Below are 19,227 nucleotides of genomic sequence, written 5' to 3'. Positions count from 1 at the left end.
CATTACTGTTGTCTGCTTTTTGTGCATGTTTGAGCTTTGTTTCAAGGCATAAAATATTTGAGTCTTCATATTTTGTATTGGGATTTAAAGTCTGAGCTGCCACATTGACGTCAGACATGTTCCATTCACCAAACCAATCTGTCTCCTCTGATGGAAATATGAACACACTGTTCTTCTCTGAGCACGTAATCTGTAAACATCAGCCATGATGCCGAGCCTTGTCATGGTCTCCTGGTGTTTTCCCAGCTGCAGACTTCAGTACAGAGAAGGAAAGCTCTGTATCACTAATGAGTGACTCACTGTTATGGAATAAAGCAGAACACCCTGTACTAAGAAATATGGTGATAGACTGGGTTGACTTATCACAGTACAACAGAGCAGAGACTGCATGTGTCTGTGCTACAATGGTCTGTTAATGAGAACTAAATGAGCAAAAAGACAATAGCTACTGAATTATCTAATTTAAAAGCTACAGTCCCAGGCCAATTTAAACTAGAGTATACTAGAATAATACATTTATCCAAATATTCACAGTCATTATTTAGTAAATTGCTACAACATTCAAAAGCACAAACAGCTTTGGATCTCATCACCAGATAATACACACACACGCGCACACACACACGGGATGTGTCCATATCAAATTTTCATGCTGTGATTATTGTGAGTAGAAATATCACAGAAAATGGTATTATCACGATAATCATCACAGCTCCTGGAATCCTTAATGCTGTATGTTGTGACAGGTTGTTTAAAGTTGCACACAACTGGCTGGAAATCACTTTAAATGGAGCCATGTGTCTCTTAGTTTCTACACAACCAGTAATATTTGGGGAATTCATGATTTTTTTCCAGATTAAATTGATTGATTCATTTCTAGAGTGCAAGAGCTTTGTAGTGAGTATTTTCTTGGTGTTCACAGTTAAATTGACTTTTGAAAAGGCATAGAAATTGGCAAAATGCCGTAGGAAGTTCATTTTAAGTGAGTCCTCATTACTCTTAATCTCTTTAACGGAGCTGGTGAAAGTAAAAATTAGCAGGCCCATAGCCTTGCTCAAAAGGAATGTCAACGGTAGTAATGATTGAGCAGCAAATGCTCTTTTATTTTCCCTACCAAAAGGGTTTAGAGAAGCCTGTTGTATATAATATTATAGTACAGGTGGAGGTTAAAGCATCACAGCCTGATGGTCAAAGCGCAAAACAATGATCTAGGGCTCTTTAATAATTTTCTCACAGAGAGTGCAGGTGCTATAGCTCATGTTTGTTATTTTAACATTCACAACCACCCACACACATATACACACTCTGAACACATACACATGACATTAAAGCCAGTAGCCACACAGCCCTCTCTTGAATTCTGCCAGCGTCAAGGTTAAATATCTATCAGAAAAAAGAAAAAACATAACTACAGCTTTTACTGTGTACATCTAAGCATTTTAGCACTAATAGAAGGATTTCAGGAACCGGTTCTTGTAGAGTGTAGAAGGAACATAGGACCACAGCAGGAGCCGGCAACAGACATAGATCCTGCGTAATACTTTCATCAGGCTGGATCAATGAATCCTAAATACTTCAAGTTGCAGAGAAGTGCTTATAAGTATGATGAAAATCTCCCTCACTTAATTAAACCTCCACAGTATGCATGCGTGCGCCTGATGAGAGAAGTCATCAAAGCTATTGAGATGCAGACAGCAGCACAGAGTTACCACGCCAGGGCTCATTGTGCTTTTTAACTCTTGACCTGGATGACCTGATGTCTCTGGCATCACACAACTTGTCTGGCCACTACTTAGATGAACAGAAATGAGCTAAAAACGCCAGCACAAACATCCTGAAAATGTCTGCAACATCTCTTCAACATCAACATAGAGAGACCCACAGTTAAAACCAAATGACCGCATGGTTTACAAATTCCCCTTACTGACAGAAGTACCAGTAATTACAGTAGCTGTATTCTTTGAAGTAAAATCAATGGGCAGGCTGACTCAAGCTTTAGCTCCATCTCCTATAAACATCAGCTGCCTGATGAAAGTAATTAAGATTGCTATCATGTCTGTCTCAAATAAGAGGGTAGAAAAACAGTTTTAAAAGGCAAGCTGCTTGCTTTTTGTTTTCCCAGGCCTTTTTCAGCCTTTGCAGGAAAGGAGAATGAAGGACTTTTCAAAGGATGTGTGAATACGATTGATAGACTTAATACAGCCACCTCTCCAGAAACCTCTATATATTTTTATCTGTGCTGAACTTTCTTTTTCCATGTGCACCACTGCAGGAATGACCTCAGTAACTAAATATATTTATATATAAAACTCTAATACATCCCCCTCCCCCTGGTATGCTCTTGATTCCTGTTTGGCCCTTGTCCACTGGCTATGACATCACCAGTCATTACCCGCTGGTAAACAGATGGCGCCCCATCACTGACCCTGGACAGGTGGAGAAGTCTGCATTGCAAATATACTGATTAGGGCATTTTAAAAACACATTCACACACTCAGAATGCATGATATCCTCCTTCAACCTCAGCTGTGCCTTTACCTTTTCCTCCTTCAAAGCTCTGATCAGGATTTCTGGGTTGCACGCAGCTTCCCTGCAGGATGCAAACTCTCAGCAGGAGGCAGACAAACACACCTGGGGTTACAAAGTTACCTGTTCTGCATCCAACCTTCCATCACAGTCTTCACGGCTGACCAAACAGCTCAAAGAAACCCTGAGTGGAAACCTTTTCACATATGATAAGACCACATTTAATGAGAGTATGCAGACAGCGCTGATACTTTGTTGAAATGGGACAAGGTTGAACAGCTTTATCTCTGATGTAGCTCAGCACAAACCAGCATGCATCTACACACATAACCAAAAGCAAACTACACAAAGAGGAAGTATAAATAATTCCTCTATGTCCTACCATCAGAAGACAGCATCTTCAGAAATATGTTGTTTTGCCAATGAACAAAAGACTACAGTAAACAGAAGCTCCTCAGACACTTTTCTTTCCTTGAAACTGTTGTCTTTTTCCTTTCAACAGCATGTTTGTAGCATTAGATGTTTTTATGATCTGTATACCAGTGGGATGCAACTCTACCCACTCCTCTATACTACAGCCACCTGAGGCAAGTAACCTTGGATTTACACCCTCCCACCACTATGCACTGATGATTGATGAAGGATGGAGCAATGAATCTGTCCTCCACCCACCCACTGCAATCACCATTTTTTTTAAAAAGAAAAGAAAAGGTCTGCCTCATTTGGTTTCCAGGTAAATATGGTCCACAGCAGCAGCAGCAATTTGCATTTAAAAGCTGTTCATCTTACATGCCTCATGCCTGCAAATCACTGAAAGGTGCATTTGCATTTTGAATGCCTGAAAATGCTCAAACCCAAAAGCTCAAAATTCCATTTTATAAAAAGGAAAATATTTTAGATTTAATGAGATGGAGATTCAATCATTTGCTAGTAATTAGAAGAAATTACAACATATATTCAAGCTCACAAAGTTTGAGGAGGTAACTAGACACTTTGAGGAAAAATCTATCTTGGGAATGTACTGCAGACTTTAAATAACACAGATTTGGAGGCAGGTTGCAATCTGGTTTTACCCAACATCAGAAAGATGAATGAAATTTGAGTGTTGTGATTCATCAAAAGGCAGTTCCAGCTTGAAATCCTCTAGAGATCGCAGCTCAGATACACAGCTTGCTCCACTGCCCCCTGCTGACATGGTCCTGCACATGCCCTTAACTTAAAAAAAAATTAATACTTGGGGTCAAAGCACATTTGAAGCAAGAGTAAAGCTTTTTTTCTTTTGGTCTTCCTAACTATTTCTGAAGCTTTCCAGGAGAGAACAATGTAATTCTGTATTAATGATACAAAAAATAGAAACTCAGTTCTGAGGCTGTTATTTTGGTCAGTTTATTTAGTTGTGTAAGTGGTTTCATTTCAGAGGAATTTCATTAAAAGAACCACTACATTTAAAATCAATATTTACTTATCCTTTATATAGTATTGGAAACTACACTCTTCACATATGTTGCATTGTTTCTTGAATATTCAACAAGTCTAAATTTATCCTATCTTTGTATTTAATTTGAATTAACTGACTGGAAGAATGCCATTTTAAGTCTGTATCTATTTTACTTATACTTACTTCCACATTATGTAGTTCTCTCCAGAAATGATTAGGAATTTAAGGCCCTGTACAATAATGTGACATCAGAGACCTCCATCTCAAGGTAACAGGACTCATCACTCATTACATTTTCAGCATCACACCCCCACTGACATCTCAACTGACGCTTCATTCACATCCCTCCGCCTTGTTATCGCGCTTGTCACCTCCGCTGTGTTCCCTGATTGACGGACGACATGATGTTGGCTCCTACATACTAACTAGCCCGCCACTCATCAACATGTTTCAGGCAATTTGTCTCCATATGGCTGAAGCTCCTACAGCATCGCTCAGGACTGTTTGGCGCCACATGACACAGATGTGAAGGGCTCACAGTCAGGCTGCAGCAAGCTGCTGTGACTTGCTTCAGATCATTTTATGACACTACTAGACAGCACAAAAAATGAGTTGCACATCATGGCGAGAAATAAAACAGAGCCACATTTGAAGCCAGAATGCCATATTTACATGCCAAACATTTTGAATGACTCCAAACTCCTCCCTGGAGGGTTGTTTCAACTGTTACAGCAACGATGTTACACTCCAAAAACGCTGTGCACTATGACTGCCGCTGCTTACATTAAGTAGAAGGGAGTGTTGTGGCTTACATGCAGTGTTGAATGAGCTGATTCCCCAGGATATAGAGGTTGTCTCCGTGAATGAAAACTGCACAGCAAATCAAACTGTAACTATTAGGCCTCACATTCTCAGAAATGATCCACTTCACCTCGGGTTAGGTGGAGAGAGACAGAGAGAAAGATGGAGCAAAGGTGTGCAGAGGAGCCGACTGCATTTTACAGCTGGCCTTTTGAAGTGATAACCGTGAAGTCAGAATCCCATCGCTCCCAGTCGGCCTGCACTCCAACCTTCACTTTTTCTCAATTTCCATCTCCCACTGCTGCTATCTGAAAAACAGTCTGCTACTCCCTGTCCTCAGCCTGCTTTTCCTCACTGCATTTCATCTTCATCCACATTTTTCACCCACCCTCCATTAAGTCAAACCTCCCACCAATCGCTGCTCCAATCTTGCTCAATCCTGTCAATAATCGCCTGATCCTCTCTCCATCTTTAAATAAATTTCATTAAAAAACTGTTTCCACATGAAATAGGATGGAAATCAGCTCTCCAAGAAGGAGCAGATGGTGATACTTTCCTGATGACATCTTTTGGCTTTTACAGCAATTCTCCACTGCTAGTTCCATCTCTCCCTCTTGCATCACGCTTGAGGCCCTACAAGATCAACTGCCTTTTTGTGAAGTTTACAGCCTTGTGAGCTACTCAGGAGCTGCTCACTCAGAAGTGGTAACATGGTCACAGGCAACTGCCTATACACACAGGAATCCCTCTGACTGGGTGCTGTGCTGCTCCAAACTAAAAAAACACAAATTTATTATTCCCATTCGGCTGTAAATCACTTAGTGATGAGCACATATTCATTGCAATTGAACACAAATGACTGTATTGCACATTTCAGAGACATGAGTGTCTATTTAGGAATTTAGATTTCTAGGGGTGAAAGACATTATCCAACAAAGATATGCAATGTCCTTAAGAAAGAAGAGTCATTTTTCATATAAACTACATATTTTGCATTTTTATTCATACTAAGTGTCCATTTTTCTGCAGCTGGAGTTTAAGATGTTTGTTCAGCCGAGTAAATCAAACACCCTTGGATGTCAGCAGCAGTCCATAAGTTTTGTTTTCAGTCAGAATACTCCCAGTGGTCAATAAAGGAGGAACACAACAGATCACTTTCCATAAGCCATTGATACACTGTTGTCCACACTCAATTATTTCTCACAGATCTTTGCCTATAATTTATTTTTTCCGGTTTCAGCTTTCAATCATGTGGCTGGCTTTCTATGTGTGCAAGTTGGATGCGATACTCAACAGGTCAGCTGCTAATACAAGAGAAAACCCTTCTTGCTCTTCCAGATCAGTGCACTTCCTGTGTGCATCTGCGTTAAATCACATAAGCATGCAATTTAAGACAAGCAAATAAAAGTCTCAATTGCACACTTGACAGGCAGCAGTTTGTGTCACATTTGATTGCACATGTGCTTCGAAGAAATTGCTCAATATGAATTGCTTTAACAGATTCACACTGTGCCAGCAACTCAGAGCAAAGAGACCAATAGGTTCTCTCACATCAACATCCAAACTTTTTTTTTTTTGACTAAGACACTGAGCAACAGGCCTCAACTTGTTTGGTAGTCAACACGAAACAAACAACTGGCACATAAACAATTCTGTACAAAGCATTCCCAAACATTAGTGCTAATATAAGCAGTGTGTGTGTGTGTGTGTGTGTGTGTGTGTGTGTGTGTGTGTGTGTGTGTGTGAGAGAGAGAGAGAGTGTGAGAGAGAGTGCCAAAACAGCAATTATAGTCAACTGGAGTTCTTTAACTTTAAACTAGATATTGGAAGTTCCTTGTTTGTTCCTTTTGTTCCTTGAAAAGGTATCAGAGGAGACCTTGTGAATTGAAAAAGGTAAAAGACAACCCTGGTTTAGGTAGTGACTCAACAACATCCTTGTGAGACAGTTTCCATGGTGATGACACATTCTTTGTCTGCTTGTTCCCTGTGCTCATCCTGTCTCAGGCCTGATATTTTCAGGTTTCACATATAGCACCATTGTAATCTATTAACAAGCCCGAGGGACGCCGCAACCCTGAAAGAGATTTGGGGCAGGGAAAAAAAGTGTGTGTTTGTGCAAACAAGCATTCAAAAGACACAGCCGGATTGCTGTCACCCCTGGCGGGGTGACCCAAGGCGATGGATAATGAAGCAGCTATCAGCCTCCTTGGGCTCGTGTGGAAGGTGCTGTGGGTTCAAATAAACACATCAATCAAAATGACGGAGGACCAAAAGCGACTGTCCACAGCCGCAGATCTTACAAAATGGGCTTCACTTCGATTCAACAGAGAAGACAATTTTCTGACTCAAGTTGCTCTTGCATAGGCTTGAGATCTGTAACATGGAACATTGGTTTAGGTCGTGAATGGTATCAGTCCACGGACAGTCATATTACTCGAATACACATTGAAGCAGGAAAGCAAGGAATCACAGCTCTCCTGGCACATACTGCATTTGACAGCTGACACAAGCAAAGCTGTGGCTTGTCTGTGGTGAACAGGAGACTGGTTCTCCACATTCTGCCTCTGCTGCTTCAGCCCCGCCACTAGTGCTCTTATTCAGAGACTTTGCTCTGTTTCTACGGCAACAACAGGCTCTCGCTTCCTTCATGTTGTTTACAAAGGAACCTTAATTGTGCTTTCTTCCACCTTGCCTTTTTTATTCTCTCACCTGACTCCTCTCTCTGCATGCTTCTTTAGGGTGCTCTACCTACGCTCAGTTTCTCCTCTAGATAGATGAAGGTGAATGTGAATGCTGGGCCCCAGTCCACCACTCTGTAGTGCTCAGTGAACACCTCATCAGAAGACCAGGTGTTAAAGCATTCATAAAGTTGTACCATCAACAAGCTAAGGGGGGATAGGATGAGGATTTCATGGGTTTAACAGTGGTTTACGACCTATGTTGAATGTCATCCCAACTCTTGCTGCCTATTATCGTCATTGGTGACTCTCTGTTCTTTGGTCCAGTAGTGCATAACTGGAAAAATAGTACATTCGCTTTGTGGGGTTGAGAGGCCACATTTGTCTCAAACTATAACTGTAATAGCCATTTATGTGCATGAAAATTGAAAGAAGTGACCTGCGGATACAGTTTTTTTTTTACATTTATGTATATTTGTTTTGTCAAGACATTTCCTGTGAGCCTGCTGAAGATGGATTGCAGTGTTTTCAGATGCTCTGGGCTTCAAGCTGCTAGACACTCTGTCTATGGGAGCTCTTTGTGAATGTTGTCTCTTAAAAGATGACAAGAACATATTCTCCCATCAGTAAGGCAAATTTGGGAAGCAAGTAGCAGAATTGTCCATAATTGCCGTCTGATAAAGTGATCTTGATGTACTGCAGCTCCTCATCTTTGATTTTGATAAACAAGGCAGATTTCTACTGATCTGTCCATATTTTGAGTCATAGATGCATCAATGAAGGAAACATGATGTGTGATGAAAGCTAATTTGGCTTCTGTGACAACATTATCCAACTGAAGTTACAAATCAACACAGATGATGATCAGACCAGCAAAGGTAGATAACATACAGTATATTCCTAAGGATCATCATTTGAAGAGAAAAACTGTTTTTATAATTGATTCAAGTTGTAAGTTATGTATTGTTTACATATAGAGTTATAGTGAAAGGCTTCCTCAATCCTGATCCAGATCATTTGATATTATCTGCCAATACCATGTTCTGCTCTGAGATATAATTTCAGCTGCATTGTAAACATTTGTGTGAAACTAAGTCAGTTTATTAATGAATAGCTCTGTATTATTAAAAAAATATGCTTTTCAGTGTTTATTTTTTACATTTTTTGAAACAGCATAAACCATAAATATGTTTTCCCTCCTACAGCAATGTTTTTGCAATAGCGATTCTTTCTCTCAGGTACCTTATCTTACTGGTTTTGTTGAAAGTAGCACCAGTCTAAACACTAGTTGTGCAAATAGAAGAAGTGGCTGTTGGACCGCTTTCATTTTCCATTTTACAGTAGTTCCAGTTAACTGCACCTTAACTGATAAAAACATGTGTGCTGCTTATGTAAGTGGTGATTAATGTCCACTTATGACACCAATGTGGAAAACTACACAATGCAATGTTGTAATGTAATTGGAGAATTAGACTGGGTTAGATATAGCCGATATCAAAATATTTCTAGATCAAGTCAAATCTTCGGTTCTCCTGTCTACTATATAAAAAAACCTGGATTAATCCATTCTGAGAAGTCCTCAAAAAATAAAATCAAGCAGTAATAATGGTTCACACAACCAAAGAAGAAGCAGTTTTCTCATTGCATATAAAAATGGTTTCTTATAATTATTATGAAGGTTTGGTCATCAGTCATCATCATTTAATTGCTGAGAGCTGGAAACATGCCGACATTGTAAAAAGGATCCAGACGCCAAGAATCACAAACAGTCAGATATTAGAGACTTCCAACAAACTCTCAGGTTATCCATATTAGGTAAAGGTAAACAATGGTGAATGGTAAAAATGTTTTACTCATCTGGGCATCATCATTATCCGCTAATTTTCTTGTCATTGAAGCAACATGGCCATGTTCCAAGATCTCAGGAGTTAGCTTAGTGAGTATATTTTTAGTGTTACCAAAAGAGAGAAAGAGACGGTTAAAACCATACATATTAAATCCAAGTTAGAACAAACCAGAATTATCCAGTTTGAAGTTTTTTCTTATATACAGGTAAGGTGTCTTGGCCTAAAATGATCCTGCTCTACAATGCACTATCAACCTTGGCAGTAAAATTACAATTCAAATTTATACAAGCAAGTAAAAAAAAGTCAACAGTTGAGTGAAAATCTGCAGCTGTGAGGCATCTACCTTACCAGACAGCCAGACAGCAACAAGGAGGAGTTCACAGTGTGGTCACAGAAGTGAATCCATAGGCAGAGAGATTAACTACGCTAATCTTTCACTGGATAACACCATGAGAGGATGACAGAGGAGGATGAAAAAGAGGTGGTAGTGGTGGGAGGAGGAAAGAGGGGGGTGGAGTAAGACAGATTAAGACATTTAGGGAGAATAGGATGTAAAAAGGAAATAAAATGCAGCCTCATGGAAGAGACTGGAGTGTGTTGTGAGCAGAGGCAGTAAGCTTACAGGGGTTCATGAAATAAACTTCACCTTCAAATGACCGACAACTGGGAATCTCATTACCATATCTTACTGGGAATATATTAGCGTGTGTCTGACTGTCCAGTATCTTTTATTCATGCATAAGGGACTTATTGTGCTCCCCACACACGCACACTGGCCACCACAATGGAGTATGACAGAGCAGTGAGTCTTATCAGACTTCCATTATACATCTTGGGTTCAAGGCTCCATATGAATAGCATACATCAAGCAGCCATTGTGTTTCGGACTCTGCAATACCAAGCGACTGGCCACAGTGAGGGAAAAAAACATGCAGTATCTCCTCAGGAAGATAAATTTGGGCGATGTGGGAAAGCTCGCCAGCATTGATCTGGCCAGCAGTGCCTGCATGTTTGGAGCCATGTGAGTCATAGGAGTCAAGTCAGCATGTCACAGGCAATTAACAAGTGTCCTCAGGCGCCCCATGAAAACACCTTCCAGTGAACAGAAGAGTGACAGAAAGCTGTAGATGGAGAACAGAGAGAAGACGGAGGCAGCAGCATATCAGAGAGGACCAACAGGTTCAGCATTTCATGTGGCGATTTCATCCTGTAAATAACTTCATCTTGTTTTTTTGTTTGTTGCCGTCTGTCTGCATTACTGTCTATGGTTATCTGCTGCTTCTTCATTTATGTCTCTGTACACTATGACTGCAGTCAATCAATAACAGAGAAACTCAAACACTGAGCCTCGGTAACTACAAAAATTAAATTGGTTCTCATAAATTAAATTCTGCAAAATTGGTGGCTTTTACAGCTGAGGGCTTTTTTGAGTTTAGGTGCACTTTCGGTTCCCATTTCTATAGGTTATTAGATCAATAGCTGTACATCTGTTGGATTACAGCCCACGTAATATGCAAATTGTGAGATCATCATGTGTTTTTCCAAGGAGAACATCTTAAAATATTGTGATGTTAACTTGCTGAATCTACTTATTTTTGAACAGTAAAGTGTTAAATTGAAGCTGTGAAAGTGTGTCTATATGTGGGTGTGGGTGTGGGTGGTGATGGTGGATGGCAGTGGGGCAGGGGTTAATTAGAATATGTGTCTCTGCAATATGTTTCAGCTCTTGGTCTTAGAGGAGCAATTATTAGAAAGGAACATGCCCCCTCACACTGGATAAAAGCAAACATATCATACAACATTATGCCATGTCTACTTGCACATAGAGCAGCTAAGGGGACTGTAATTATTTCTTTACATGTCTCTCAAAGTCCAATTCCTGCTATCATGGGTCAACTGTAAATCGAATATATGCAACTTAATTCTACAATCAATATTGAGCTACCAAAAGAAACTAAAATAACCCATTGAGCCATCGCAGGGGCTAATGAAATGAAATCTTTAACAAGGTGAAGAAGCTAAGTCCTCAAAGGCCCGGCCGTCATGTCGACTCTTCCACATTTAATTATGTTTTTTAGCTCTTCAACCTCAAGTGGCTCAGCCCAGCCGGGCCCTGCGGGAGACTCACACAAGTCCTGCACAGACGGGCTGTCTAACAACACCAGCTGCTGGTGTGTGTCTGTGTGTATAAATGCAGGAGTACCAACTTGCACGTGTATTTCCAGAGAGGGAAAGATATAGTGAGATGTAGAGAGACAATAGAGACAAGAATAATAGCAGCAGCTGTGGATCCTGCCAAATAGTGCTGAAACTATGAGTTGATTAAATCAGAGAAGTTTGATCAATTCGGCCTGCAGGTCAAGTTTTTTATCTCAAAAAGACCAAATACTCCAGCTTTTTAGAAATAATTGTGTTCAGATTTTCTTAATTTCATGTAATTTTCAATTGAATACATTGATGTTTTGGACAGCTGGTTGCACAAAACAAGTAATGAAAAGATGTCCCCTTGTGATTTTACTATTTTGCGTCTTACAGTCAATTAAACAGATCAATGATAAAAATATTTCTTACAACCCTGCTGCCTGTGCAAAGAAGCACCACAGAAACACTTCAAGAGATCACAGTCAATAATGATGTTCTATTTAGCTGGAAATCAGCAGCTTAAAAAACAGTGCTTACAGAGTTTGTGAACTGTTTTTTTCTGAAGTCCATGAGGCTGGAGGAAAGGTGGATTGGCATATGTAAAGTAGGTTAGTTTGCTGACACATTCATACCTCTTTGAAAAACTGCTGCCAGAGAATCCCATTACGCCTGTGTTATCTTCTCTCTCCAGCTTCTGCTTTACACACAGGCCGGGGCAGCCATTTGGCAAAAGAACATCTATGCCAGGATGAACGCATGGGTGTGTATGCTCATGTGTGTGTCTGCTCATGTGTTTGCGTGTGAAAGAGAGGAAACATACACACATGTCTGACTTTGTGTAACCCGGATATCAACTGGATTAACACATTTGTGCTGTACAGGTGTACATACTGTATGTGTTTCAGGGGGCAGAACATCGTCTGGTGACTGCAGTGAATTTTTTGCACTTGCACTACTAGTTTCCAGTAAACCGATCACATCCTCTTTTTATCCAAATCTGCTTACGCACTTTGAGTTCACTCCATATATACCCAAATCACAAAACATGTAAACACTCCTTTTCTTGATAATTCAGCATTTCATGCCTAGTTTACCCAGCCCCAAGGCTTTCTGGGTAATTATCATGGCATTTCCGTTTGCAAGCCCCTGGGCACAGCAATCTGGAGGGGACTGATTTGGATAGTTAGATCCAAATGTTTGGCCAATGTTTCCCTGCCTCAGGGCTAAGCAACATATTTTCAAATAGTTTTAATACACATTTGTAGAATTTACTCGGTGTAAACAGGCTACTCTGTTAACCCTGACCCTCTCTGCCATAATACTCCAGTATCTCCAAAGCACAAAAGTGCTCTTTCAATTGGGAAGCAAATATGACATTTTAGGAACAAAAACAAGTTATGTAGATACATATATATTAGAGGTGCTTGGTTAAACCAGCAAAGACAGATACATAAAATAGTCCCTGTCTAGCCTGGAGGCTGTGTTGAAAGTTTTTGCTGTCGGTCAGTGTTTGATCTTCGTCACTACAAAGCCCAGCGCTGCTCCATCAGTGCCCAGGAGCTCAGCACTGGCTGTTATCAACCCGCCACACATCAGAGGAGAGACAGGGAGTCTTCTCTGTCCTTGACTCTGACACGTGTTTATTGAAGGACAAAGCTTCCAGCGCTCTCTGTGCTTTCATAAAAGATATATGCAACATCAAAAGGGCAAGTATTGAGTATCAGTATGTGTGAGTGAATGTGCGCAATCACAGAGATATACTGCTAAATATAAATACCAATGCCAGTTAGCTGGATGTAGGTGTGAATACATGTGTGACTATGAAAATGAACGCTGCAGCTGCATTTACTGAAGCTTTGCTATATTTTTCGGTTCACTGGAAGGCAATCACATGTTGCTTGTGCAAATGACTACGCTTACAGTAAACAGTAACTTTAAGTGACACTGCAGATGGGGTTAAGCATATCTAATAGTCTATAAACAAACACTGACAGATTAGCATGCATTTACCAGAAGCACTCCAAGACGTAAAAATCTCAATTAGTAAGTTGTTGTTTTCCTTCCCTACCTGAAAACCTGTGTCAGAGCTTACTTTATTGTCAACTAATGCATAATCCATTCACTGCGGGCCTTATCAAAAACCTCAGCCTCAAATAAATCTGGCCGCATTATTTGCAAAGGCTGAAAACTGTCAGGGAACTGTGCTCTCTAAGTCTTTTGACGCTGTGTTTTTAAATATTTTTTAAACCTCTATTTATCTACTCAAACATGAGTTCTCAAGTGGAAAACCACAGTCCCCGGACAAAAGCACCCACAAGCACATATCCAAAGAGGATTTGGAAGGAGACAAATGAACTTGAGTGGAGCTGCAGGAGGGAGGCCAGGGGGGCCAGCAACAGTTAAAAGATGTGTTGCTCTCTAAAGGAGCAGCTGACTAACTCAGAATTCTAAGTAGAGGAAAGTTGTGCTTTTTTTCTTTCTAAAAGACCAGTTGTGTTGTCTAAGAGGGCCAGATGGGCCTGTGCTCTGTGAGTAAACCACACACACACACACAGACACACACAGACACACACACACACACACACACACACACACACACTTCCAGGACCCTCAAGCTGATCAACATTCAGAGTAAACATTCGCCGTTTCCCTCTCCTCTTTTTCCAACACTCTGGTTCTCCTTTCTTCATTCTTCTGATGGTTCCACAGGGAGGACAAGAATTGCTGCCATTTATCTACTTACTCCTCAGGGGGGAAAAGGAGTCTCCGTCAGCAACAAACAGACAAAAGGAGAATGATACTGAGCAGAGAGAGAGAGGCGGCTGGATCTTTAACTGAGAACAAACATGATAGCAGAGAGACCAAACACTCCCTCAGGAGTTATTAAGCTTACTGTTTCACTTTTACTCCCCAAAAGACTACAGGTAACCTTGCTGCAACTGCGCTCCAAGTTTAAACCCCTTAATCCTGTTAACCATGCTTTATACAAAAAGAAATCCAAGCTACACAACCTCACACCTGCTTATAACCGAAAAAATGGCATAAAATGAAAGCTGTTTTAGAATGAAAGCCCACATCACTTTCACTTCTGTAGTGACAAGGCATGTTTCTGAGCTTCAATGAGAACTCAGATTAGGCTTTGAACTGGCAAATTAATAATCAGTGAGGTATGTGTGTAAAGTAAAAATAAATATGTCAGTGCCAGTTTACAGCTTGTGTATACTATCAATTGTGTGACACAGGAGGCTGAAACACGGCGTCATATGCAGCATGTGAGAGGCCTCTTAAGAACACCTGTGGTGCACTTGGTGCCTGGGCTATATTGTGATCTGATGAGGCCCAGGAGAGAGGGCCGACCACAGACATATTGTCTTAGCACCTCACATTGTTCCAGTGCTCAAAAAAGCAACTGAGAGCTCTTCATTGTGGTGTTTGACAGTGCTGGATTAATGACCCAGATTGGGGGGGGGTAAGAGATTGATGTTTGTCATGATGATGACTTTCTCTATTATTATTGACAAGTCAGATGTGATAACAACCTCAGTCATCAAGCAATCCTGATCATTTATAATGACATCTGCCTGAGAAAGGTTCATTTAGAGCAATCTTTCAATTCAGAGAAAAGTCTGAATTGGGAGGATGAAGTCAAAATCCTCAAATCAGAAATGTGACAGGCTCAGACGAACTTTTCAGATGCGGTACTTATCCTCTTCTGAGTAAGTGGTAGCTGGGTAGATTTGTTGAGGCTTTTATTTTTGACAGATTATTGTTTTGTTTACTATCTTGACTAGTCCAAAAAGTGTCAAACAATGCAGAGATGATAAATAAAAGACCTCTGAGGGTTGAGTTGAGGATTTTAATGAGAACTTTGTAGTCGCCAAAACATCCACAAAACACCATGAATAAATCCTGCATGTGCACCTTGATAAGGTCAACTTCTAAATTGCTAAATGAGATGCAGAACCTTCACTCAACCCACAGGCAGCACAGGAATAATTTGTTTATAAGAAAAACGCAATAACACTGAATTTCTGTAGCTGTGTTGGGATTGACACCCCTGGCATTAAAAAATGAACTTTCAAATTGTTCTCTCATGAATGACTCCAGGACACATCTCTCCTTGTTGGTGTGTGACTGACACTGAGCAAAGCATAAGTCAGTATGGAGATGTGATTAAAACATTCAACTCAGGCACTTGAAACAATAGTAAAATGAGAACTGTGACAAAACCAAAGTGAGGCCTTGCTTACTATGATAACAATGAGGATGCTTCAGAAAATGTCAAAAATAAAAACAGAAGTCAATGAACTTTATCTGAATAATAAAAAACCTAATAGCGTCTCTTCATTATTCACAACTTTTTTATATTACTGATTGACCTCGCTGCAGCTGCCATTGCAAGGAGGAATTCCACATAAAGATAAATAACACATTTTATGGGATAAAAGCAGCCCATAAACCTCAGAGTGCATGACCTAGTGTAGCCTTTAACTCTTCACGCACCTGCTTGTCTTTGTCCTTTGCTTTCCCGCTGCCTGACACCCGTGATGAGGTGACATCACGGGGGATGACAGAGATTTGGTGCAGTGGCATGTTCATCCCAGCAGAGCCAACCAGGGACAACTCACACACACACTTCCTGTGCTGATGCAAGAGCAATGGGCATGATGGTCTGAACAACGACGCCTCGCCCGCACTGGCCTGCAGAGAGAAACAAGAGGATAGAATCATATTGAAATAAACCTAAACAATACATGTAATTGCAGCTGGAGGGCTGAAATGAAAGTCTCCAATAAGAAATGAGAAATGAAAGTCCTGAAGTGACACAGTTGTGTTTTGAGCACTCAAATGTGTTTATGTGGACCGTTGATCACTTGACCGACCTTTTCTGCGGATAGGGTTCTTCAGTTTCTTTCGCTTCAGAACCCAAACTGATTAAATTCAGACTTGGTGAGAAAGAGAAGTGAGAAAGTGAGAAGTTTTTAATAAACCATACTAAAACCCTACAATACATTCCAATTAACTTTTCTTGATGCTGACCAACAGTGTAAGAAACTTTGGTTTGTTTTAAAACCACAAAAAGGCACAGTCACCTCTTGGGATTTTCCACAGGAGTTTGTCTCAGAATAGCATGAGCACAGGGTGTAATAAATGATCACAGAGGCGATCCCCGAAGCGTGTAATAAATCACTACAGAGGTGATCACATGTGCATAGGAATTCAGGTTTTTTTTTCCCAAAGACCTGGAAATTCAGGAGCATGATAAGAGAGAGCAGCAGTGCGTGTGGTTCCTGTCATTCTTAGATAGATTCAGACAGCCAGAGTCATGAAGGCAGCAGCAGTCAGTATGCGGCTGTCCTGGGGTGTTACACAAGAGGTTTTACAAATGGGTCGTTTTAACTTCAGTTAATGCAGCCATCTGTACTGCCACTGACAGCAATTAAGCTTTAGCTCCTTCTCACCATAGGCTGTGTATGTCTGTCTGTGTGTGTGTGTGTGTGTGTGTGTGTGTGCACATGCAGACCCGTCTGCCAAGCAAACCCTCAAGCCCGGCAGTATGAAAATGACAGGATTAAGAAACCAAAAAGCAAGCAGACAGATGGTAGGTCAGTGAAATGGCAGTAATCAGAAACCAACATTGATGGTGGGTGGGGGTTGGTGGTGGTGCAGGGTTTGGACTGAGAATGCCACAAGGGTTCACTGAGGAGAAGCACTTCAGAAACAGACCAGCACTGCCAGAACTGCCACTTCAGTTCATCACCACACTGTCTCTGATAAGTATTTATCAAGATGGAAGGGTGATTATGCTCATGTGAGCTCACTAACACACCGTCAGCGGCCATATCAGCTTCTTGTGCAACAGCTGGTAGTGTCAGGTCGGTGCCAATATATGGTAGGGAGAGGTTGAGGAGGAGGAGGCATTTTTTAGAGAAGACCAATTAAAAAAAGCACCTCAGCACCCGTTCATACATTAGTTCAACAGACTGAACAACCAGGGAGAAAGAGTCAGGGACACAGTTGAGGCAACAACCTCACTAAAAGGAAAAACAAACTTAAAACAAACAGCATAATTATTGTTTGTTTAGAACATTAGGTAATGTTTCGCTCACGCCACAGCGAGACATTTTAACCATTTTATAGTCTGTTGTAAAAGTCTGTTGTTAACAACCACTCGCTGATGCCTTTGGTTATCAAGAAATATCCTATTGTAAGACATTAAACTGATGATTTGTAATGTGTTAAAAAGGAACAAAAAATGATAATACAGTCAGTGTAAATATCCAATTCAATCCATTACAGATGCAGATGATCAATGACATAAAACTATTTAATGAAAGCTCCACTCATTTGGAGAGTTGAATTGTAAAGACTCTCAAAGCCAATACACAGACAGATTTAATTTATTAAATTTATTTGTGAAGGAACATGTACAAAAAACATTAATCTCACATAAAGTGAAGAGACATATTCTACCAGATTTAGCTAGTGGCAAATTTGCATCTGCATCTTGCTTCCTTCCTTCCTAATTTAATCCCTTTGGAAATGTAATCTGTCTCATCAGCCATTACAGTATATGAACTCACTTTGAGTTTGTGAGTTATGGCTGATGAACACAGGTCACTTTGATGGGCAAAGAGCACCCAGTCATACTGCGTGCGTGTCTGTGTGAGGCTAATGAGTTACAGGAACTCAACGTGGTCAGGGGACAAAATTAGCTACCTGAGGGCATCATCACATGGTAGTATCATTAAAGCTCCTACTGCATCTCAGTCACAAACGTCCGGATTAATTACAAAGCCGGTCATTTCCTGAGCCATAATGTGATGTAAATAAGACGGATGAACTAAATAAATCAAGATGCTCTGTGTCATGGATTCGCGAAATTACATTTGCAGAGCTGACATGTTTTTGAAATGATACAAACAACGGCAACCATTGCTGAAGCCACAACACACACACTGCTGTTGCATCGTCACGCTCGTTACTGCAAATGCAAAGAATAACAACTGGTAAAACCCACTCTTAATTGGCGATGTGTTTCTTTGGTGGACGGAGATGTTGCTCTAATGGGGCGAGGGATGTGCAGGATGGACAGCTGAGATTACACTTTCTCCATGTAGATGTAAACATTCAGTTCAGTTCAGCGCTATACTGTGAATATTTTTAGGATTAATAAAGCTAAACTCAATCTGCCAGTCAAGCTGTCAGAGGGTCCCTTGGATGTGAGATCTGAGCATTTCCTCTGTGTGTGTGTGTGTGTGTGTGTGTGTGTGTGTGTGTGTGTGTGTGTGTGTGTGTGTGTGTCTGTCTCCATCCTCCAGGCTGGGTGCCAGTCAAAGAGTTCACTGCGACAATACTAGAAGCTACAAATTCAGCAGCACTCTAGCCGATCACAGCCCTCCTGTGGTTTCAATTTGACAGTGACCCGTTGCCATGGCAGCCGCTCTGGGGGTCAGTCTGTTAAAGGGGCGACAGATTTGGATAAATGGGTGCGCTTCAGATGGGTTATATGACACTGTCAAACTGAGAGTGAGGATCCTGTCCAAGTAAGCACCTGGGCTTGTCTATTATATGATATGCTGATATGCTCACATTTATTGTCTGTTGTCTGTCTACCAATGATTTTAAGCAAACTGTAACTAAAAACCAACAGAATGACATACTGACATTTGTTTTACATGTTTAATGTAAAAAGTGGAACAGTCAGACTTTTTGACACCTTTGCACAACGTTTTAGTATCTATTGACATTTCTTCTCATTTCTTTCATTCGGCCAGCCATGTTAATCAATTTC

General features: G+C 40.7%; 1 protein-coding gene across 2 annotated transcripts in view; it reads right to left on the bottom strand.

The window, feature by feature from the left end:
* marchf8 (membrane-associated ring finger (C3HC4) 8) overlaps positions 1-19,227 on the bottom strand; it is a 73,486-nt gene that overhangs the window by 38,589 nt on the left and 15,670 nt on the right. For both annotated transcript variants that reach the window (XM_053333097.1, XM_053333098.1), the window contains exon 2: positions 15,936-16,133. In XM_053333097.1, the coding sequence (XP_053189072.1) occupies positions 15,936-16,031 (96 nt within the window). In that variant the 5' untranslated portion in view covers positions 16,032-16,133. The remainder of the gene's footprint in view (positions 1-15,935; positions 16,134-19,227) is intronic.

Source organism: Scomber japonicus, chromosome 14 (genome assembly GCF_027409825.1).
Source record: "Scomber japonicus isolate fScoJap1 chromosome 14, fScoJap1.pri, whole genome shotgun sequence".
NCBI classification, from domain to species: domain Eukaryota; kingdom Metazoa; phylum Chordata; class Actinopteri; order Scombriformes; family Scombridae; genus Scomber; species Scomber japonicus.
Note: the sequence above shows the minus strand (reverse complement) of the source record. Positions and strands in the feature narration are given on the sequence as shown.